The following is a 22793-nucleotide window of genomic DNA, read 5'->3' as shown; positions in this document are numbered from 1 at the left end:
CAGACTTCTTACTATACCTGAGGCTTTTGTAAGCTATAGTTTTATGTGCAACCTTGTACAGTTTTTTTGACATACAATTCAGAATCTTGTTTATTCTCTTGGACTTTGTTCTGGCCAATACATTTTTTTTAAATCTTCAAGAAAAACTGTGATTGTTTTAGTGGGTATTTTTCTAAGTAAATGAAAACTTGTATAATGGTATTTTAGAGAATGCCAGATAAGTGCATGTTTCAAGTTAACGTTTTTCTCATCACTTGTATGTTTATACACAGCATGGAACTTTAATAAAACCATCCTGAAAACTTAAGGATTGTTTTTCTTCTAAAAATGTAAGATGGCATAATTTATTTTCTTGTCCTCTTATTATTTGCTTGTTCTAGTGAACTAATTTATCATCCTCTCAACCTTCTTCTTTTACAATCTTCAGGCTCTGTATTAAACATTACTCTATTTTGGTACATCTCAATTCACTTATCTTTTAGCATCACCCCAAGTAAAAATGGCTGCAAAGGGTAATGAAGTAGTTTAAAAGAGGCAACAGGACAGCTTATACAGCTTGGTACACCTACCATAAAACTTTGCACAGATGTACAAGTATAATAATTTATTACATAATTTACAGGTTCAAAGTGCAAATCACTAGACATCTTTGTTTCTCCCAATGCCTTGAACTCTCTGGATCTCTCTCTCTCTTTTTTAAGGAAAACAAAGGGTTAAAAGCAGAAAGTTGCTAAATTCCAAAAAAAAGGACAAGATTTCAAACATGCATATTATCTTGATATCAAAAGGTGTAGTAAAACCAACATTTTATTACTACATAATTCCCTTTTCCATTTAAAACTTAGATAGGATAGCACTTGAGATTGTGAGAGATTTGGTTTTAGCAATTAACCAGATTTAATTGTATTTGACAGGTAAATACAAGGCTCCAACAGAGATACTAACTCTTCTGGTCAAAAAAAAAAAGCAAAGACAAGTGGATAATTATTTTTAGTGGAGCTTTAAAAACCTCTGAGAGGCCAGGTGTGGTGGCTCACGCCTGTAATCCTAGCCCTCTGGGAGGCCAAGGCAGGCAGATCATTGGAGCTCCGGAGTTTGAGACCAGCCTGAGCAAGAGCGAGACCCAGTCTCTACTAAAAATAGAAAGAAACTAGCTGGGCAACTAAAAATATATAGGAAAAAGAAAAAATGTAGCTGGGCATGGTGGCGCATGCCTGTAGTCCCAGCTACTTGGGAGGTTGAAGCAGGATTGCCTGAGCCCAGGAGTTTGAGGTTGCTGTGAGCTAGGCTGATGCCACTGGGCACTCTAGCCCAGGCAACAGAGTGAGACTCTGTCTCAAAAAAAAAAAAAAAAAAAACAACAAAAAAACAAAAGAAAACCCTGAGAAGCTTGCATTGACCTTCTGGCCTCCGGTCCACAAAATAATACTTCATTTGATAAGCGAAAGTAGAAAGCAATTTTGTGAATTAGCTCTGTCAAAGTGAAGCACATGAAATGAGCCTAAAATCACAATAAATTAAGAATATAAAAAATTAAATTTTCACAGAAGTTTTCAGGGATGTTTGTTGACAATGACCTATATATGATAAAGTTATTTGTTAATAAATTCACACACTACAAAGCAGTAATTAGCCAATGAATTTTCATTTTTCTTTCTTCAATACTAAAAAGGGATAATCGCACTATCATAATTTGATGAGGACTGTATCTGCTAATTAGGACATTCTGCAAACTACTACTAAAAAATGTGGTAAATCCTAAACTATATATAGTTAATACTGCAATTTTAAACCCCCCAAAAGCGAGAAAGTAAGTATTTAAAAGTCAATTACAATTTTTACTAGGCAAATCATTATAACCCACATGCCTTCTCTGAGGCTTTCATTTGGTTTATTTTTTAAAAATAATTGTAGTAAATGCTTTAGTATAAAAACTGTTTAAGTCCATGATTATTACTGTTTTCCAATTTAAGATGAAGCATTCTATTAAAAAGACTAACTGTACAAATGTTTACAACTCAGTGTGAAATTACTACGTAGTAAAAACGCATATAATTCTTTGCTCCTACTGTCTAAAAAAGAGAAAATTTCTACTTTTTATGTTTTAAAATTTTTGATTGAAACATTTGTATAGAGGATTTATTAGACCTACTCATAACTACATCTTAAAAAGCATCAGTACCATGTCACTGGTGCATCACTGTAAAAGAAAACAAAACATTTTATAAACAAACCCACTAATGTGACTACTTAGGGGTGGGGCACAGTGGCTCATGCCTGTAATCCCAGCACTTTGGGAGGCTAAGGCAGGAGGACTGATTGAGGCCTGGAGTTCAAAAACAGCCTGAATAACACAGCGAGACCACATCTCTACAAAAAAATAGAAAAATTAACTAGGTGTGGGAGTGTGTGCCTATAGTCCCAGCTACTTAGGGGGCTAAGACCAGGAGTTTGAGGTTGCAGTGGGCTGTGAAGATACCTCTACACACTAGCCTGAGCCAAAGAGCAAGACTGTATCTCTAAAAAAAAAAAAAAAAGACTAAAATAGTAGTAGGTCTCCAAGTTAATTTCCCTACCAGAGTTTTACAGGCTTCCTCACATATTGGAGGCCTAACAAAAATAATCTTATAGCTGCCACTTTGTTCCAAAGATAATTTTCCTAATAAATTTCTACAGAATTGGTTCAGTAAAATAAAATCTCTCCCCTAATCCAGGGATCTTTTCTTGAAACTGAATAGAAAAAAAGAAAAACAATGCTAGGAAACAAAGGCATAATCCCAGAGTCTCTGCCTCTCTTAGGCCCACCTCTATTATAGGGTGGAAAGAGTAAACTTACTTGTAAAGTACTTTGTCCTCTTACTACTTATGGTGACCTATATTTCACAAACACTTCCCGAACAATATGTAGGCATATTACATGGCTCAGGACGTAATAAGATGGATTAAGCATTCTGTACAATTTAAAAAGTATTATCAAGCCCCTTCAAAAACAAACTAAAATGGTAGGTTGGACACCTGTGAATGACTCAATGATTTCTGAGATGAACTAATTAGGACGCAACAAGCATAGGGTTCTCCTAATGAAATCAAGCCTTATGGAAAGGAAACAAGTTGTGGTTTGCAAGAACTCAAAGATACTTTGGATCTACTGTAAAGCTTGCCAAAAACACGAAGAAATTCTTTTACTAAGCAGACTGAAGAAGATGCATTACATTTAAAAATCACTGTCAATTTTACTAGGACTTTGAATACAAAATCTTTACACCTCTTTTATAATAAAGAGTATTTAGATCTCACTTGTCAGGAAAATATCTTTCATTATTAAGAAAGAAAATTTTTATAAACTCGTTTCTTCTGATATGTTTCAAAGCATCTAACATAACCTCTTCAGAAATTCCACAGCGTAAAAATAAACAACATGCAAACACTTAAGAATTTTACATTCTTTGAAAAACAATACAAATTAGAAAGAAAATTTTGTATGCAGTCAAAGAAGAGTCAGAGCTCAAGTCTGAACTTAGCCAATAAAGGCAGATGATCTGAAGAGTTATTTTCATTTGGAAGTCCATTAACAGTCCATAAATCTTGTTCTGTAAGAAGTGACAGTCTAGCTAGAAGCTTCAAGCCACCAACCAAAGCAACTTCAGCTCCTACGTTAAAGAAGCACATACACATTTAATGAAACTGTGTCAACAGATTATTGTAAATAAATCATACAAGTCTTTTTTCCAAACAACTATGATACAGAACTTGAGACCCCTCCAGAAGACAAATATGAAAGTTTTTAGAATATGAATAAAGTTTTATTGATAATAAAAATATTTTATTATGTTTTATTGATAATAAAACAATAAAGTTTTATTGAATTATAACCTAATTATAATTCTCAAACATATAGCAATTTCAGATTTTTTTTTGTATGTTAGATATTTTTTTCTATTTCAAGTTCTGCAAGTAATTTTTAAAAGAAAATACCAATGTAATACATAAGAATGTTAAGAGGAATTTGAGTTTGACAACATAAGAAATTCATCCACCAACGATACTGTAATTGCATAAAACCAGACAGATCAAGCTACAGGCCCATAGGAAGTTTATAAATTAGTATAATTTGGTCTGAGAGTCAGCACCCCCAGTGGAGTAAAAGATGACATGCTCTTCATTGCTAAGAAATTTGAGATGCTGCTCTATGACACTCTCCTGCCACCTAGTGAATGTCTGTCAGCATGACACTACGAGAACCTTACTACAAATTCAAAGCAGCAGGCTTATTTTGTAGAGTTGATCTAGTAGGAGGAGTAAACCACATCTGAGTGTTACTATTTAATGAGGTTATTCCCAGAAGAAAGGGGGAGGGGGAAACGAAAAGGAAAAGTAACACCAAAAAGCTGGAAGAGAAAAAAAGGGAAAATGAGAAAAGAAAAAAAAGCTGCCCACATTTTGGACTTCAAAGCTTTCTTACTGTTTTTGTACTTTCACTAGTTTTATTAAACTGCATTTTCTTTTCCACTTTAAATCCTTTGGTTATGGTTTGAAACCTGATTTTCATTGAATCATATAAGGAAAAGTGTTTTATAACCTTTGCTTTTTGAAAACACACAGTACAGACTTTTCTATAAAAGATCCAATATTCCAGGATCAACATGACAAAATTGTCTATTGTTGGCAGCATAAGAATGGTCCTACAAAGAAGGCACCATGCCTCAGTAAAATTTAAGCACAAAAATATATGACCATTAACAACATACTCAGTTTTTGTCACAGAAAAAAACAGTAAATTTATGGCAAGTAAAAACAAGGGGCAATAATGAAAGACCTATAAATCAGAAGCTGACTGGAACTGGAGGGTAGGACTGAGGATATACTTCTTAGGTAATAACTTACTTTGGGGTGTTTTACTGCCTCCCTTGTGTGCATGTAATCAACTGATTTATTCAATTGTATTACCAATCTATTTCAAAATATTTTAACTTTTAAATCTAGAACTTCATCTAGATGTTTAGCTAACTTTCTCAACCTTAAGGTTTTAGCTACTGTGCTCTCTAGCAGAATTTCAGATTATAGGTATTTTTTACCTGGAAGCCTAGCAATATCTTCCTTTTCTGCAGAGTAGAAAATATAATCCACAGTTATGGCACTCCGGGAATGACAAGTGGTCACTTCTGGAATTCCAGTGTCAGGAAAGTAATGTGAATAAACAGATGACAAGCTGAAATGGTGCTGCAAATTTGAAGATACTCTAAATTGAAAACAAAAAGTGTTTAGCATCAAGTTTTTCAAGACTTCTATAATTCCTTATATTTAAAGTACTTTTTCATTTGATTTCTATACTAAGACCAAACATGAAGACAAACTTTATTTAAATAGACCATATCATCATTTAGCATTCATTTATTTACACAGTGATATCAAAACCCATTAACAAGATTATAATATATGTGGGTTAAAAAAAGCTCAATATGATTTTTTAATATTTATAACACGTTTGAGAGCCTCCACTCACTAATGAACATATATTTTAAAACAACTTACGAGTTTTGTTGTTGCATTTTTAAGAAAGAAAAAGTGGACTTCAGGAATGCTATTTGGGGCCGGGCGCGGTGGCTCACGCCTGTAATCCTAGCACTCTGGGAGGCCGAGGCGGGTGGATCGTCTGAGCTCAGGAGTTCGAGACCAGCCTGAGCAAGAGCGAGACCCCGTCTCTACTAAAAAATAAAAAGAAATTAGCTGGACAACTAAAAATATATTAAAAAAAATTAGCCAGGCATGGTGGCACATGCCTGCAGTCCCACCTACTTGGGAGGTTGAGGCAGGAGGATTGCTTGAGCCCAGGAGTTTGAGGTTGCTGTGAGCTAGGTTGATACCACGGCACTCTAGTCCGGGCAACAAGAGTGAAACTCTGTCTCAAAAAAAAAAAAAAAAAAAGGAATGTTATTTGGAAACCTCCATCAAAAGATGTCAGAGGGACCATATTTTCCTGTTGCTGTTACATTAGATAATTTTGTACTGAATCTTAAGACAGCTTCTATAATGGTTTACATTTACCTCATACAAAACCTACATGTGATGTTATGGGTTAAGTATTTAAAATATCATTTTATAGTGACATATCATGAATTTTATGGATCTTTTATGCCTTGAAAGAAAATAAAAATTTTAAAAATTTATCCAACAAACATCAACTAAGTTCAAGGCATTATCTTAAGTGCTGAGGACAACAAAGATAAAAATGTTTCCCCTGGTTTTAAAGTATTCATATGTCAATGTACTTTTAAATTCCTTAAAAGTGCCCTCCAAGTTTTAGCAACTTTTTATGTCTAAGGACTTATATTTACAATATTATTAAATGTTTACATAGGTTTCCTGCAAACTATTAGCTTGCTATCAGTTTTTCAGTTTGAAGATATAAGCTATGCATACAAACACACTGTATTTATATAGATGCTCAAAAATATCTTTTCTTAAACCTCATTTTGTTATAAAAATGATTTAAGAATTACTCAAAACTAAGTATTTGTCAGTCAGATTAGCCTTCATTATTAATCTTACTCAGAGAAGTTTTTACTATATTTGAAAAGTTTAATCATGAATTTTTAAATATTCATTTTTAAAAATTCAAAAAGACTGCTTCTTTCTTACTAGGTTCTTACTTATGAGATAATTATTTTCTCAAAACAAGGTATACAAAATAAATATTGCAAAAAAAGCAGATAAAACAAAAGATGCTTCGAATTTGGTTCCTAAATTTAAATGTTAAAACACAAAACTATAGAAGAGCTATAATATAAAACAATCTCAGTATTTTAAGAATCTCCCAAAAAGAAAAGATTTAAGTATCAGTCCTGCTGTATTAACATATCATTTTCTCATTTCCTCAACCACAGTCTCAAGTATTCGTGTTTCTTTAATATGGAATCCTGCCATTTTCTGCCCCTTCCTCTAATGACCTTTTCCTACAGTTCAAGAGATAAATAAAAATTATCATCTTTTCAACCAGCATATTCTTTTTTGGATCAATTCTCCTATAGATTGTTTTGATATCAGGTAAATCAAAGACAACGCAGGATCTTCTTGATATCTGAAAGATATTTTTCTGTGATTTAACTTTTGTTTTAAATATGTAATGGTAATAAATCTGAAAGAGTACTTGAGCTGGTCCAGGTACATGAACATAGATAAGCTGTTTCTTTTGTAACACTGCCCAGGCACTTACTGTGCATCAAACATTGCGCTTTACATGCTTTGTCTCATCTCATCCTCACAACAACCCAAATAAGGAAACAATCTCAGAGATGTTAAGATTCTTGCCAAAAATCATGCAGCTAAAAAGTAGCAGAGTCAGAAGTGGAACTCAGGAGTACTTAAGAACCAGCACTATTCATTAGTATAGAATATCATCATCTGCAATTTTCATCCAAGTGATTTTTGAGAAATGATTTAATTCAAATACAGTCAGCAAATGTCTACTGTTGCTTCCCAGAACTCACTTTTCAGCTGTCACTACGACCTCTGTTTTCTTCAGCTCTGTTTGTGTCAGATCACTGTCTGTAAAAACAAAGAGAAATATAATAATACTGTTAATATAGTTTTGTTCTAGTTTGCCTTAGTATAGTTGTCTTACTCTAGAAACAGTATTCAAGACATATGTATGAAACATTCATCCTAGAATCTACATGTTTCAACGGTCTCCGGAATTAGAAAAAATAAAATACAAATAATTCCAAAGCAAAATGCAAATAAATCATGCACAGATAATTCTGGAACTTTAAAAAGGTAAATTTTTATCTTCTTTGGGGTTGTCAGTGGCAGAAAATAAAGAAAGAAAAGAGAAAAAAAAAGAAAAAAAAATGTAAATTTAGAGCTCTTAAAAAAAAAGAAATGAATAAATAACTATGTATTTATTTATATGAATATTCATCCCTAAGATGTTAGCCTTTTAAAAAATTTAGTTTTATGTCTTCAAACAGAATACTATTACCCAGCAGACTGCCAAAATGTATTGCAAACACTTACCTGTCTTTTCTACTTTTGGTACCTGCTGTACCTCATACACACAGTTCTGTGAGATACCTAGGCTTGGGGGCCAAATTGGAATAGATAAAATTCTTTGTCCCCGTGAAGACTGTTCCTGGCCAGATACCTAAACAAAATTTCAACAGGTATCTTAAGTGAATAGATTTTAAATAGTTTATTTATTGAAAAGTTTATGTCTTAAATAAAAGGTAATCCAAAAATGGTAAATATTACCCTTTATTCATTATATTGTGATTACTTGTGCTTATAAAATCTTGTTCAAATACAGTTTGGAAGCACTTATCATTTATATAAAAATGACAATCTTTTCCTATGTATTTTTCTCTAATTTGGGCATCCAAATGACCTATAGCTTTGCACTAATACGATTTATCCTTTTTTTGGTATTCTGCAATATAGTTCCTATTATATCAAATACAGGCATACCTCAAAGATGTTGAGGGTTTGGTTACAAACAACCACAATAAGGCAAACATTGCAATAAAGTGAGTTGCACAAATTTTTCAGTTTCCCACGGAAAAGTTATGTTTACACTATATTGCAGTCTACTTACCATGTAAACAGCATTATGTCTAAAAAAATGTAGATATCCTAAATTTAAAAAAGCATTATTGCCCCAAAGTGCTAACAATCATGAGAGCCTTCAGTGAGTCATCATCTTTTTGCTGGTGGAGGGTCTGGTCTCAATGTTGATGGCTGCTGACTGATCAGGGTAGTAGTTGCTGAAGGCTAGATTGGCTGTGGTAATTTTTAAAAAATGAAACAATGAAGTTTTGCCATATTGATGAACTCTTCCTTTCACAAAATATTTCTCGTTAGCACGTGATGCTGTTTGACAGCATTTTACTCACAGTAGAACATCTTTCAAAATTAGTCAATCTTCTCAAACTCTGCCACTGCTTTATCAACTAAGTTTATATAACATTCTAAATCCTTTCAACAATGTTCACAGCATCTTTGCCAGGAGCAGGTTCCACCTCAAGAAACCACTTTCTGAATATCTGAGATAAAATGGAGGGGGGACCACATTCTTTGCTCATCCCTAAGAGGCAACTCCTCATCTGTTCAAATTGACCATGAGATCATAGCACCTTAGTCATCTCTTCAGGCTCCACTTTTAATTCCTTTTAATTCTAGTTCTCTTGCTGCTCTCTAGTTCTCTTTTCCACCACACCTGCAGTTACTTCCTCCACTGAAGTCTTGAATCCCTCAAAGTCATCCACGAGAGTCTGAATCAATTTTTTCGAAACTCCTGTTGATGTTAATATTTTGACCTCCTCTCATGAATCATGAATATTCTGAATGGCATCTAGGATGGTGAGTCCTTTCCAGGTTTTCAATTGACTTTTCCCAGATCCATTAGAGGAATCACTATCTATGACAGATATAGCCTTATAACATTTCTTAAAGAGTAAGACTTGAAAGTGAAAATTATTCCTTGATCCATGGTGCTGCAGAATCGATGCTATGTTAGCAGGCATGAAAATAACATTGACCTCCTTGTACATTTCCATCAGAGCTCTTGGATGACCAGGTGTATTGTCAATAGTTAGCCACAGTTTTAAAGGAATCTGTTTTTCTGAGCAGGAGGTCTTAACAGTGGGCTTACAATAGGCAGTAAACGATGTTTTAGACAGATGTGCTGTCATGCAGGGTTTGTTCTTCCATTAACAGAGCACAGGCAGAGTAAATTTAGCATAATTCTTAAGGGGCCTGGGATTTCCAGAATGGTCAATGCGCATTGGCTCCAGCTTAAAGTCACCAGCTGCATATGCCCCTAATAAGAGAGTTAGCCTGTCCTTTGAAGCCAGGCATTTACTTCTCTCTAGCTATGAAAGTGCTAGATGGCATCTTCTTCCAATAGAAGACTGTTTTGTCTACCTTGAAAATCTGTTGTTTAGTGTAGCCATCTTCATGGATGGTCTTAGCTAGATCTTCTGGATAACTTGCTACAATTTCTATGTCAGCATTTCCTGCTTCACCTTGCACTTTAATGTCATGGAGATGGCTTCTTTCCTGAAGCCTCAAGAACCAACCTCTCGGCTTGGTGTGAGATGGCTCATTCAGTAGCACTTTTCACTTCCTTTAAGAACTTTTCCTTTGCATTCACAACTTGGGTAACCGTTTGGCACAAGAGTATATACCTTGGCCTATCTTGGCTTTCCATACACCTTCTTCACCAAGCTTAATCATTTTTAACTTTTGATTTAATGTGAGAGATGTGTGACTCTTCCTTTCACTTGAGCACTTAGAGGACATTGTAGGGTTATTAACTTGCCTAATTTGAATATTTTTGTGTCTCAGGGAATAGGTAGGTCCAAGGAGAGCAATTCGTAGAGCAGTCAGACACTTGGCATTAATTCAGTCTGTCATCTTATATAGGCATGGTTCGTAGTACTCCAAAACAATTACAATAGTAACATCAAAGATCACTGATCACAATCAACATAATAGATAAATAAAAGAAAAGTCTGATATTGCAAGAATTATCAAAATGTGACACAGAAAGTTAGCACATGCTGTTGGAAAAATGGTGCCAGTAGAGTTGCTGAGGCAGAGTTGCCACAAATCTTTAGTTTGTAAAAAACACAACATCTGCAAAGTGCAATAAAGCAAAGCACAACAAAACAAGGTATGCCTGTACCTAAGAGAGATAAACTCTTATAAAACTTTAAACTACCACTCAAAACTCCAGTGGTGGAGGGCTTATTTTGATTAAATATACTGAAGATCAAATGATCTAAAGTAAACAGTGGGAAACACAATAAGAACAGTAAAATAGCATAAATTATTCTAAGCCAAAGAATTAAAATATTCATCATTATGTAAATGAAAACTTATATAATAAAATATTACAATACTGTTTTGCCAACGGTATTGCCCACATCCTGCATTCAAAATTCTATCCTGATTTGTGAAGTATCCGTGTCTGTTAATGCTTTTATTTTTCTTCTTCCCCCTCATTTTGGTTTTATTTTGCTGCTTGCTAATTCCTCCAAACAGTATATTGCCACAGATCAATGGAAAAGATGAAATTTGACTACATGAATATATTATAATTACTTATTAGTGGTTGTGGAAAATCATGAGAGCTTGGTAAAGTAAGGCTACTGGATCATCCAAGGTTTTCAAATAGCCATATAGTCACTATCCTCACATTATGATGAAAAGAGCAACTAAGTCCACCCCCTAATAATGATGAAGTGAATACTTACCTTTCCTATGGCAAGTCCTTCATAATTCAATTTTCCTTCCTTTATGAAACTATAGAGTGGAGAACCAGGAACAGAATTAAAGTCACCACATATAACAATAGGACAGCAGCTGCCATCTTTCTGATGGGCAACACTAGAGATCTCTGCCAGTAGCATTGCCAATTGGGTTAACTTTATATCACCTCGCCTTGGATTATACAATAAATGTGTATTAGCCACACAGATCACAGGAGAGGCAGCACATGGGATCTTTGGCTGCAAGAGTAATACTAATCCAACATTGTCTCTGTCCAACAGAGGAATGTCACGGCGGTAGAATTCCACTGGGTTCACTGATAAGAGCGAAAATTTGGAATGTTTGAAGCAAATAGCACAGCCATCAGGTTTCTTTCCTGTCCGCATCTTATATTCACAGTGATAACCTATAAGAAAGAAATGAATTTAAAACAAGAGACTGTTTTCATATACATGTCAAAACACAGCTAACCTAATATTTTTGAATAATATTTACCGAAGTATATTCTGTAAACATTAGTATTGATCTTTATACATGCTGGAATAAAAATGTGTGAGACTGGGTCTAACACACCTCTTTACTAAAAGACTAAGTCCTTAATACACCAATGTGTATTATCACTCTCCCATTTCCACCCTAGTAAAACTCAGAATCATGATGAGAGTAAGGTCTTACAATAATCTACCCCTTCACTCCCCTCTGCTCTTTTTGCTTGTAACTCTTTCCCCCTCACTCCATTCCAACCACACTGGCCGCCTCACTTGCCTTAACACACTCCAACCTCAGGGCTTTCCCCTTGCTATTTCCACTGCCTAGAATGCTCTAATCATAGCTCGTTACTTCACCTCCTTCAAATCTGTGTTCAAATGTCACCTCCTCTGATCATTTTGTTTAAAATGAAAGCTTCCCCATTCTACTTTGCTGTTCTTCTCTAGGAAACTATTAATATCATTATTATATATGTTATTTACTTATTTATTTGGTTTATTGTCAGCCTTTCTCCACTAGAATCTACACTCCCAAGGGAGGAAACATTTATCTATTTGCCCTATGGTATAATCAACTGCCTAGAACAGTACATGGTATACAGTAGGCACTCAAAGAGTATTTACTATGATGAATGCAAAATAGACACATTTCTCAAATTTATGTGACCACAGATGACCTATTTCTAGAAGTATTTAATCAAATGAGTTTTCAGCTTCTATCCATTAGGCACTAGTAGACACTGGTATTATAATGAGCAAGACAGAATGGTTCCTGATCTCACGGAGCTCAGAATCTTAAAAAGTTTAGTGCTTGGCATAGTAACTCCTAGGAAAGGGAGCTACTAAGAGATTCTTAAGCACTTTTCTGTTTAAATTAGAGTTATATATCAACACAATAGTTTCCACTTGAAATACCTCAATCTTTTCCTGACCTTTGGAAATTGTTTTCAAAATTAAGATTTTTAGTCCAAATATACCATATATCTTTCTAAGCAAGTTATGTTTTAATAACACACAAATCTTAAAAAGTAAATTTGGGTAAGATAAAAGTTATATTGTACCCAGTGATTCCAAACTTGGCCTGATCTCTGTTCCATAATGATCTTCTTGAACTTCTTGCAAACAAAGTACCTTGGAAGAAAAAAACAGTTTGAATTAAATCATGGAGATGCACATATAAATGTTCTGGTGCTTCACTTTTAAAAACAGGCTTCTAAAATTCCAAACCTGATGAGAGTTGAAATAAAACACTTATAATACTTTTGTATTATTTGTAGATCTACCAAATTAATGTTTCCAAATTTATCAATCTCAACACTCTGGCCTTATGGGTAAATGTCTAACCTCTCTAAAAAATTAAAATTAAAAACTCTGGCTTTTAATCATATGAAGCTCTCTTTCCATCCAAAATTATTTCCCAAATGAAATATTTTAAATTTACATATCAGGATATTTTTCCTGAATTTACATGTTCATTAGTACTAATCTTTCAAGCCCTTTCTTTTTTTTTTTTTTTTTTTTTTTTTTTGAGACAGAGTCTCACTTTGTTGCCCAGGCTAGAGTGAGTGCCGTGGCGTCAGCCTAGCTCACAGCAACCTCAAACTCCTGGGCTTGAGTGATCCTTCTGCCTCAGCCTCCCGAGTAGCTGGGACTACAGGCATGCACCACTATGCCCGGCTAATTTTTTTTTTATATATATATCAGTTGGCCAATTAATTTCTTTCTGTTTATAGTAGAGACGGGGTCTCACTCTTGCTCAGGCTGGTTTTGAACTCCTGACCTTGAGCAATCCGCCCGCCTCGGCCTCCCAAGAGCTAGGATTACAGGCGTGAGCCACAGCGCCCGGCCTCAAGCCCTTTCTTAAAAGGTTGATTTTTTTGAATGCCATCATGTTGATGAAATTGTTTGCATGAATTATTGAAATTTCAAATAAAAGGAAATGTTTACTGAATAATATGTTGCCAATCCCTGTCTCAAAACTAACGAATACTTAAAACTTTTTGGATCCTTTTTGAAAAGTTAGATGATTATTTACACCAATAATCATTAAGAAATGACACTCTGAAAGTCACAATACCTTGTTAATGTTTCATCATTATTCTTAAACATCTTCCCTTCTTACCCCACAAAGGAAATGGAGAAAATCATTTAGTTCACAAAAGCACAAAAGAAACATTTAATTCAACTTTTTCTTGTGTGAAGAATTTTGATAATATATTGCACTTACATCTGCATCAAAGTGTTTAATTTCTTTCAGAATATTGGGAAACCTAAAACTCCAGTGTAATACCAGCCGCCGGCAATGTCTATAGAGGTGTGAGTTATCTTCCAATAAATCTTGTGAAAGTATATTATAGGACATCACTGAAAAGTCAAACTTGTCCTCATTGTCTTCACATTTGGGATCAATGTTTTTGTCTCCTAAGATCTTCGTTTTTTCTTTGTTATGGTTACACAAATATTCCCAATTTCGTTGTATCATGCCTGTTAAAATAAATATATTGGACAAAATATAAGAATGAATCAAAAGGAGACCATATAGTTTCCTGTATATAAACATTTTTAAGCCTTTTAAAAATTCCCACATAGAATGTTTTTCCCTAGCAAATGGTAATATAGCACCAAATAACCAGAAGTTGTCATCAAATTGATTACAAAGGCAGTATCATGACATATTGGTTGATTAGGAGGTATAAAACAGGTTTAAAAGATCTGGCTAGTCACTGTGGAGGCTGTGAGGGTATGCAATAAAGCTCAGACTATACAGGGGCTGTAGTTTTTCACTTCTCTATGATAAAGAAGTGGTTCTGCCGCAGACATGCTTAGCAACTTTAGAACTATAATATATTTAATATTTGTATGTCACAGTTGGCTTTTCAATAAGACGATTTCACACTGTATTTTATTCCCTATTAGTAAGATAAGATCATCACACGATTAACTAAATTCCAGAAACTATTCTTAGTTCAGAATTCTGGTTTACAAATGAATGAAGGGTGTATAATGGCAATAAATAGAAGTAGTATTTAGTATTTCAAACACTAAAGTGGAACAATGCAAAGGAACAAAAATATATTCAATATACACCAAAGCAAAAGTTAAATGTGACATAGCTAGAGAATGCTTATGAATGATGGCTGGTTGATGAACCTAGCATGCAACAACTAGGAATGTGTTTTTATTCTGCAAAGACATCATATATTTTGCAAACATGATGAATAGAGGCGGGGCGTGGTGGCTCAAGACTAATCCTAGTACTTTGGGAGGCTGAGGTGGGAGGATCACTTGAGGCCAGGAGTTCAGGACCAGCCTGAGCAACACAGTGAGACCTTATTTCTACAAAAAAATAAAAAAATAATTAGCCAGTCATGGTGGCATGCCAGCTACTTGGGAGGCGGAGGCAGAAGGATCTCTTGAGCCTAAGAGTTTGAGGTTGCAATGAGGTATGACGATGCCACTGCACTCTAGCCCAGGAAACAGAGTGAGACCCTGTCTCAAAAAAAAAGTGATGTAAAGAGAATAGAAAAGCATGAGGCTTCTTAATTGTAGGCAGTCCTCAACTTAGAAATGACTACCATATGTACATGAATATGTGTGTGTTTACCTTTGGTCTTATCTGCCTCATTTTACCATTAAAAAGGATGCTCCATGGAGAAAAACGTGGAACTTTTAGAGAGTCTATGAGCTCAAAAGAAAGAGAAAACAAGAAATAGGAAGAACATGGGAAAATAGATTTGGAGATAGACTTTCAAATATGATTAAATTATATGAAAAAAAATCTCAGCCCTAGAATATCTCTCTCTATCCTGCAAAAAGGATTGTGCTTCATTGAATTACAATGCCTAAAATTCTACCAAGTAAAAATTAAATTCAGGTAAAATATTCTATACATTTATGCACAGAGTGAAAAAAGACTAAAAGGAAATACACCAATATTTTTAAGAGTAGTTATTAACACCTCTAAGAGGTAGGATTGTGGAAGATTTTTCTAAATCTTCTACAATAACAATATATTTTTAATAAAAATATCAATACATTATCAAAAAATGCCATTGAAATAATAATTTTGAAACACCCTCTGATAAATTAGTTTAATCAGGTTGCTTTCTTCAAAATCTAAGTAGCTGATACATGTTGCAGTATGGGAACAGAAATTTTGACCAGAGGACAGAAGAAGCAGATAATTTTTATGATTAGTGAGGTCTGGGTAGAACAAGGGAGTTGGAAATTTATGATACCATGAAGATACTGGAAGGGTAAATAAAAAAAGGTGGAAGGAAACAAAACCAAACTAAACTCTTCAACCATTACAGAATTCTGTCTAGAGCTTGTCTGATTCCCAGGAAAGGAAAGGAAACTATCCCCTTTCCAGCATCACTGAACACGGGGAATCCTACCTGCTATGGCTCAGAACTAAGGCCCACTGTACTAGTTTCACAGAGCTACTTTGAGATTTGTAACAGTTTCTATGGGGAAAAATGGAATGATCAAGTTTTTAGAACACAATTCATTCATAAGTTGGGGACTGTCTATGACGGTTTTAGGCACAAATCAAAGTCATCTTATGTATACAAAATGGAAAGGGTTCTAGTCATGCAAACAAAATGTAAGCTATTAGTATAAATACTTAGAACACTATCCTGGTATTATGGTCATATTAAAATATGAAAGATGAAAGTCTAAAAAACTTGCTCATATTTCCTTATAAAATATATACAGGTAATGGCATATAAATACATTAAGATTTTTATAGTCCTCGTAATTAAAGGGTTTGTAAACCACATCTTTTTGCAATTCCACTTTTTAAGTAACCAAGACCACTGGATTATCTAATTAATACAGTGGCTTTCAAACTTCTATAACTTGTAGAACCCTTTAGCATCACTTTTCATGTCATGGAACACCAATCCATGGCATGTTGGGACTGGGCCTGGGATGATGCCGTGAATGCACATTGTGTCCTGTCTATATTTGCTTTTAATAAACTTACAGAAATGTGTTCCAATGCTAGGGTTCCATGGAAGACAATTTGAAAACCACTGATAAACTGGATAGTCTTTGGCCTTCATATACTTCACAACATAAATTCACACTAGAAAAACTTATATACCTTCCATATCAGGAGAACAAGGTGATCACAGCAGAGAAGACAGATGAATCAAAGAAAGTAAGCAATAGGCCTGATCAGGTTTTTAAGGTGTCTAATTAAAAAGTCATAATTGAGTCACACATATCCTTCAAATACCACTTTTAAAGTGACAGGCAAGTTAGCAATGCTGTTCTCTTGACTGAAAAGTATTAGTGAAATATCAGAAGTCACAAACATGGCTTAACGAAGAGCATTTTCCTTATTCACAACACCTAGGAAGAATGGACACATAAAGAGTCAGGTTGCAATCAAGGCGTATCAGTATGTAAATGTAATTCCCCATTCATTGAAGGGAAAACAACACCACAATTTTCTGAGTACCTACTATGAAGCCAACAGTGTGTTAGGCACTTTCACATACAATATCTCACTTCATCCTCAACAAACTTTCAAAGTAGGCATTATTTTACACTAAAAATCCAAGGAGCAAAGAGGTTAAAGTAATCTGTTCAAGTTCACACAGTGGTGGATCACAAATGAGAGCAGCTGCTTTTTTGCTGGCATTGAAAAAGAAAGAAAAAAAAAGATGAGAGCAGAGAGTCATTCCTAAGATCACGCTTATGTTAGTACGCCGCAGCTCCATCTAAGAGCATACCAGATTTAAATGAGGCTAAAGAGGAGTGTGCTGACCTCATTAACAACAAATATATGAATGAAAAGCAATCTGATATCATCATACATATAAATCATGGATTGTTCTTAGGAACCTAATTTTAATGCCTCTTAATACACCTTCATTCAAACAATTATTTCTTGTTTATCTCCATATGCAGTGGTTAAGTACTACACACACAGATTTTCACTTTGGGGTGCTTAGAATTTCTACTTATACCTATTTGTTTTTTCTAACTGGGTTCTTTATAACTGTGTAGCAGTAAGTTACACATTTATTTGAATACTCAAGAACCCTAACTGGACCCAGTTGAGGCCTGTAGACCTGCAATCCCCAACCCCTGAGCCAAGGCCCAGAACCGTCTGTGGCCTGTTAGGAATCCAGTTGTGCATCATTGCTGGAACTCCAGCCCCCTCAACCCCTGCCCCTCATCTGTGGAAAAATTGTCTTCCATGAAACCAATCCCTGGTGCCAAAAAGACTGGGGCCACTACTGTAGACTACTTTCTGATAACAAAGGCAGAGGGAAACAGAAGAGCACTAATTTTTCTACTCTAACTTCCAGGTGACACTCACTCTGAGTGTCTTCCTTTGACAAACTTACACGTTAGCTTCCTACACATTAACACCCACACAGGCTACTTTCAAATATTTTCAGAGAAATGACCTTCACTGAAAATTATAGTTCAATAAAAAAGACAATTCCAAATTCTACTTGGACATGTCATTTCTACCTTTAGGAGATGGGGGAGGAAGATAGGGTGGGGGCAGGACTGGTGGCACAGAGGGAGTCTCGTGAATTGCTTAGAGTAAAAAGAATACGAGAAAAATAGAATCAACATTTTTTTAAAAACTGTGTTTCTCAAAGTTGAATAAGATGTGGTTCCCTTTCTTAAAGATAATACTTCTTTTTTTTTTTTTTTTTTTTTTTTTTTTTTTTTTTTAAAGGCTGGTCAAGTGGAGCAGTGGGAGTGGAGAAGGAACAAAGGAATCTGTAACTGGTTGTGATCAATTAGTTGTAAACACCACTGCACTCGGACCAACCTTTTTTTTTTTTTTTTTTTTTTTTTTTTTAAAGAAGATAATACTTCTGACAGATGTTTCAAGATTGTATCTATAGACCCCAATTTGAGAAATACAGATTTAATAAACTAAAATCTTATTCTGTAAGAAAATGCCTTTCATTTATGATTATTTCTATTTAAGAGTCCTTTTATCTTATTTACCCTCATCTTTTATGTGATGGTGACATTTATCAATTTCTAAGAAGTCTAAGGACCTTTATTTCAATAATATTGGATGTGAAAATTATTCTTAAATTAAACTTACTTGACATCATTTCAAAAAGAATTCTTTTTTTCCTACCAGAAAACTACTGGCTAAAAATAAAGACCAAACACCTCAAAAACCTATAGGAGGTTTTAAGGATTAGGTATGAAAGCTGCAACTTAGTCTATCACTTATGTCTATTTCTGCACCAAGATAAACATCACCTTTACCTTGGTGTTTTCTTCGTTTTGATGAAGGCTCATCTCCCTCAGAGTTCATGACGTAACTAGAGAGATGAATCAAAGATGTCTGGCTCAGGCTGTCAGGTCTCCAGTTATAGTACTGAAACTGAGCTTTAGACTCAAACAAACAAGGTGGTCTCCAATTTAGTGAAAAATGCCTACTACTGAAGTATGGGTAAGGAGCACGAGAATAATGTCCAGGCCACCTCATACAACTAGAAATATGTCTGTTCCAGCAACACCTCTGTAGATTCTCCCACGGTGTAGTCCAGTCTCTGCCCAGACTTCTCGGGTGATGGGGAAACACGGGGTATCTAAAAGAAATAAATACACTCCTTGAGGCACCACTTTTTGTTTGGCTACAGTACACAAAATCTAAATCTATTTCCTCAAGGGAAGATAATGTCTAAGATTAAATATCTGACTTCTAATCTGTGAAGGGTGAGGGGAAAAGCACCCATGATTTAACTATTAGCATCAATATTTTAATATTCTCTCTCTAAACAACCATGAGTGGTATTCTAAATACTTAACACAGAATGCCACCTAGGCTCCCAAAATACCATGTAGCCCTCGAAAAGTCCACAGTTCAGCTGAGAGATGAATCAACCATCAAACTGGTATTCAGAGTAGCTTTCTACCACCTAATAAAACTCAGTGGGAAAAGAAAATCCACAGCAAACATAATACTTAAAACAAATATGGAACACACACTGGGCTACAATTAAGTGAATCTTTCCTCCCACTTGGGTTTGAAGTAAAAAACATGTTTCTGACCAGTTTTTATACCAAAGTTAGATTTTTCCAAATACTTGTATATCTAAGAAAACAAAATCCTATCACAACTTAACAAAACTACTTCCTTTGCTAATCAGTGGATGGATAATTTATTTCTCCATTTCTTTTTTAAAGTATACTTCTCCTTGGAGGAAATGAAAGATAGGGATTAATTACTAGGAATGTACCAACACTCCAAACCTAACACCTTTAATTTAATGTATCAGCCAAAATATCTCCAAACTGGTGCTAACGTTATTTTTAATAGCTATGTTGCTCTCAGGCTCTCAAGAAACACTGCAGTTTAAGCACCATCTTCTCCTTACTAAACTATTTTAGCAAAATGTCAGAGGACTTCTACCCTTTCCTCCAGAATTCATTCCAAGATAGTATCAATAATGTTCACTTTTATCATTAAGAGAATTTTGCTTTAATTGCATTTATCGTTATTTGACTTTTATATGTTATGTTTTTTCCTTTTACAGCATTTTATTATGTATTTTTGCAGTTTATATATTGTCAAATTGCTGTATAAAATCAACAATTGTAAATATTTACAGGCATATGAGGCCTCAATCCTGCTTTATGACAACTCTGAAAGTCAAAGGAATTTGGGCACTTGGACCATGCATTTTCTATCTTAATAAGGTACTGTATAGAAATATAATACTTGTACTACAGAACTCATTCTCTATATTTGTAGTTCTTGGTACAGATTGTTTTCCTCTTGAGACGTTAAGCAACTTCAGGGCCAAAGCCTTCTTATTCATTTTAATTCCAGTTTCTTCACAAGTGCCTAGCACAATGCCTGGCAAACAGCTGGTACTCAGGAAACATTGTTGAAATATCGTCATCAAGTCCCAGGCCTATGGGAGTTAAAACTAGATCCCCATGACTTACGTAATAATTAATACAGTGCTGTGCTTCCAACGAATGGTGTGTGATACACCAGTTGGTTGCGTAGGGTTCACAATTAAATTATTTGATTTATAATATCCAAGTACTTATTTTAAAGTTTCTTAGGAAAAAACGCAATGAGTACATTAAACACAAGATCTTGCAAACACTGCTCAGGGCGACGCCAATGTAGGTAGCACCTACTGAAGTGCTTTTTTTAGAAAAGTGAGTCAATTTAAAGAAATACACCCAGTAAATAATACAGGTGGAACGAGAACTTGGCCATAATAGTAAGGGTTGGTATACAAGTGACTAAAGTTTGAGAGACACTCACACACCAACAAAACACAAACCCCTCCTGGCGTGTTTGCAACCAGCGCGCCTCCCTCGGGGTCCGGCCGCCAGGACCTACAGCGGACAGGACGCCTCCCCGCCGACGGTCAGCTCCGAGAACGGTGCTGCGAAGTCTGGGGAGCAGGCCACGGCCGGGATGGAGGCTGGGTTGGGGGACGTGGGCCGGGGCTCCAAGACCACTGGTGCGGGCCGGGGAAGCACAGGCCTGGCCGGCTGCCGGAGAGCTCCGTGCCAGGGCCCCAGACCGCGTTGGCCGAGCATCCCGCCGGCTACTCGCCGGGTTTACCTATCCCTCAGGGTCTCCGGAGGCTCGTCCCGGATGCACCATCGCTCAGACCCTCTTCCTCCTCCTGCCTCCCCAGCCCGCCCCGCCCCGGGTTAATCTCGGCCGCCCGCCCCTCTCTCCTCCCTCTAGGCACCCAGCCCTACTGACCGGCCTCTTCCCACGACACAGCGGCCGTAGCCCCTCCTCACACAGCGCCACGCTTCCATCTTCCCCGTCCGCGAATGTCCAATGCCCAGGCCCCGGGCTCCTCCTCAATCTCTATAACTGCCGCGGAGGCCTAAAGCACGGAGGAGACCCCATCACTCTAAGTCTTGACTCCCGGCCCGGCTGCAATGCATGCTGGGAGGTGCAGTCTCGCCGCCGGCTGAGTCTCCATCTTGAGCAGTAAACGTTCCTCAATTGTCTTAACCTCGGATTGAGCCCAAGGAGCATGCGCAGGGCATGTGACGCACGAACAGCCATTTTGGAATAGGGCAAAACATTGTCTTAAAGAAACAGAAAGAAATAAATTTACTAGACAAAAATAGGAGAGCTAAGAAGAAATAAATATTATTTTAGAATATTTTTATAATGTACATGGGGAGATTCAAAAGGTGGATGCCACTTGAAGTAAAAAAAATATGTATACTACTCTTATAGAAACTAACTCAGAAATATCTTAAGAATTCAAGCTTACATAATTAAGGTTAATCTGTAGTGAACAGGTGATTTCTGTTTTGAAGCAGTTTAATGTTTCTAAGAAATGGGTAGGAAGAGACACTGATTGATACGGTGGTACCTTGTCACCATAATTACATACATAGCCAGGAATTGGGACAGTGAGGAATGTGGTCAACAAAACCTCAGAGACCAAAGTCTCTACTTAAGGAAAACCAATTAGTTTGGACAAGTATGTAGAGGTTCTTCTATCTACCAGGGAATTGTTTAAGAATTAAGGAGCTCAGCCGGGCACGGTGGCTCACGCCTGTAATCCTAGCACTCTGGGAGGCTGAGGCGGGTGGATTGCTCGAGGTCAGGAGTTCGAAACCAGCCTGAGCAAGAGCAAGACCCCCGTCTCTACTAGAAATAGAAAGAAATTAATTGGCCAACTAATATATATAGAAAATTAGCCGGGCATGGTGGCGCATGCCTGTAGTCCCAGCTACTCGGGAGGCTGAGGCAGCAGGATTGCTTGAGCCCAGGAGTTTGAGGTTGCTGTGAGCTAGGCTGACGCCACGGCACTCACTCTAGCCTGGTCAACAAGCGAGATTCTGTCAAAAAAAAAAAAAAAAAAGAATTCAGGAGCTGGAGTCAACTGGGTTGGGGTGTGAGTAGCCACGATGACAATAGTGTGAGTTCAACCTCACCCAGGAGGGCTGATGTCTGAAAGAAAATGGAAGAACCTCAGAGCCCACATTTCGATGAAATGGAAAGGGCTTGGACACTCTCCAGAAGTTGTTCTCCCTGCCAAAAAC

The 22793-nt window shown here is 36.2% G+C and overlaps 1 protein-coding gene across 6 annotated transcripts; it reads right to left on the bottom strand.

The window, feature by feature from the left end:
- Positions 1-152: 152 nt before the first annotated feature.
- On the bottom strand, positions 153-21774 carry ANGEL2 (angel homolog 2). Of its 6 annotated transcripts, none has more exons than XM_012781636.3 (9): positions 21487-21773; positions 19014-19339; positions 13981-14237; positions 12815-12884; positions 11250-11671; positions 8014-8140; positions 7488-7545; positions 5076-5239; positions 153-3650 (listed from the first exon to the last, which is right to left on the bottom strand). In XM_012781636.3, the coding sequence occupies exons 1-9, from the start codon at positions 21543-21545 to the stop codon at positions 3499-3501; spliced, it is 1635 nt and encodes a 544-aa protein (XP_012637090.2). In that variant the 5' UTR covers positions 21546-21773; the 3' UTR covers positions 153-3498. The 6 variants fall into 6 exon arrangements, 5 of the variants coding, with proteins under 5 accessions (XP_012637090.2, XP_012637084.2, XP_012637088.2 ...); XM_012781630.3 differs by lacking the exon at positions 21487-21773 and adding an exon at positions 21112-21333; XM_012781634.3 differs by lacking the exon at positions 21487-21773 and adding an exon at positions 21034-21123.
- Positions 21775-22793: the final 1019 nt, after the last annotated feature.

The sequence above is a fragment of the Microcebus murinus genome, chromosome 23, assembly GCF_040939455.1.
Source record: "Microcebus murinus isolate Inina chromosome 23, M.murinus_Inina_mat1.0, whole genome shotgun sequence".
Lineage (NCBI taxonomy): Eukaryota > Metazoa > Chordata > Mammalia > Primates > Cheirogaleidae > Microcebus > Microcebus murinus.
This window is presented reverse-complemented; position numbering and strand designations above follow the sequence as displayed.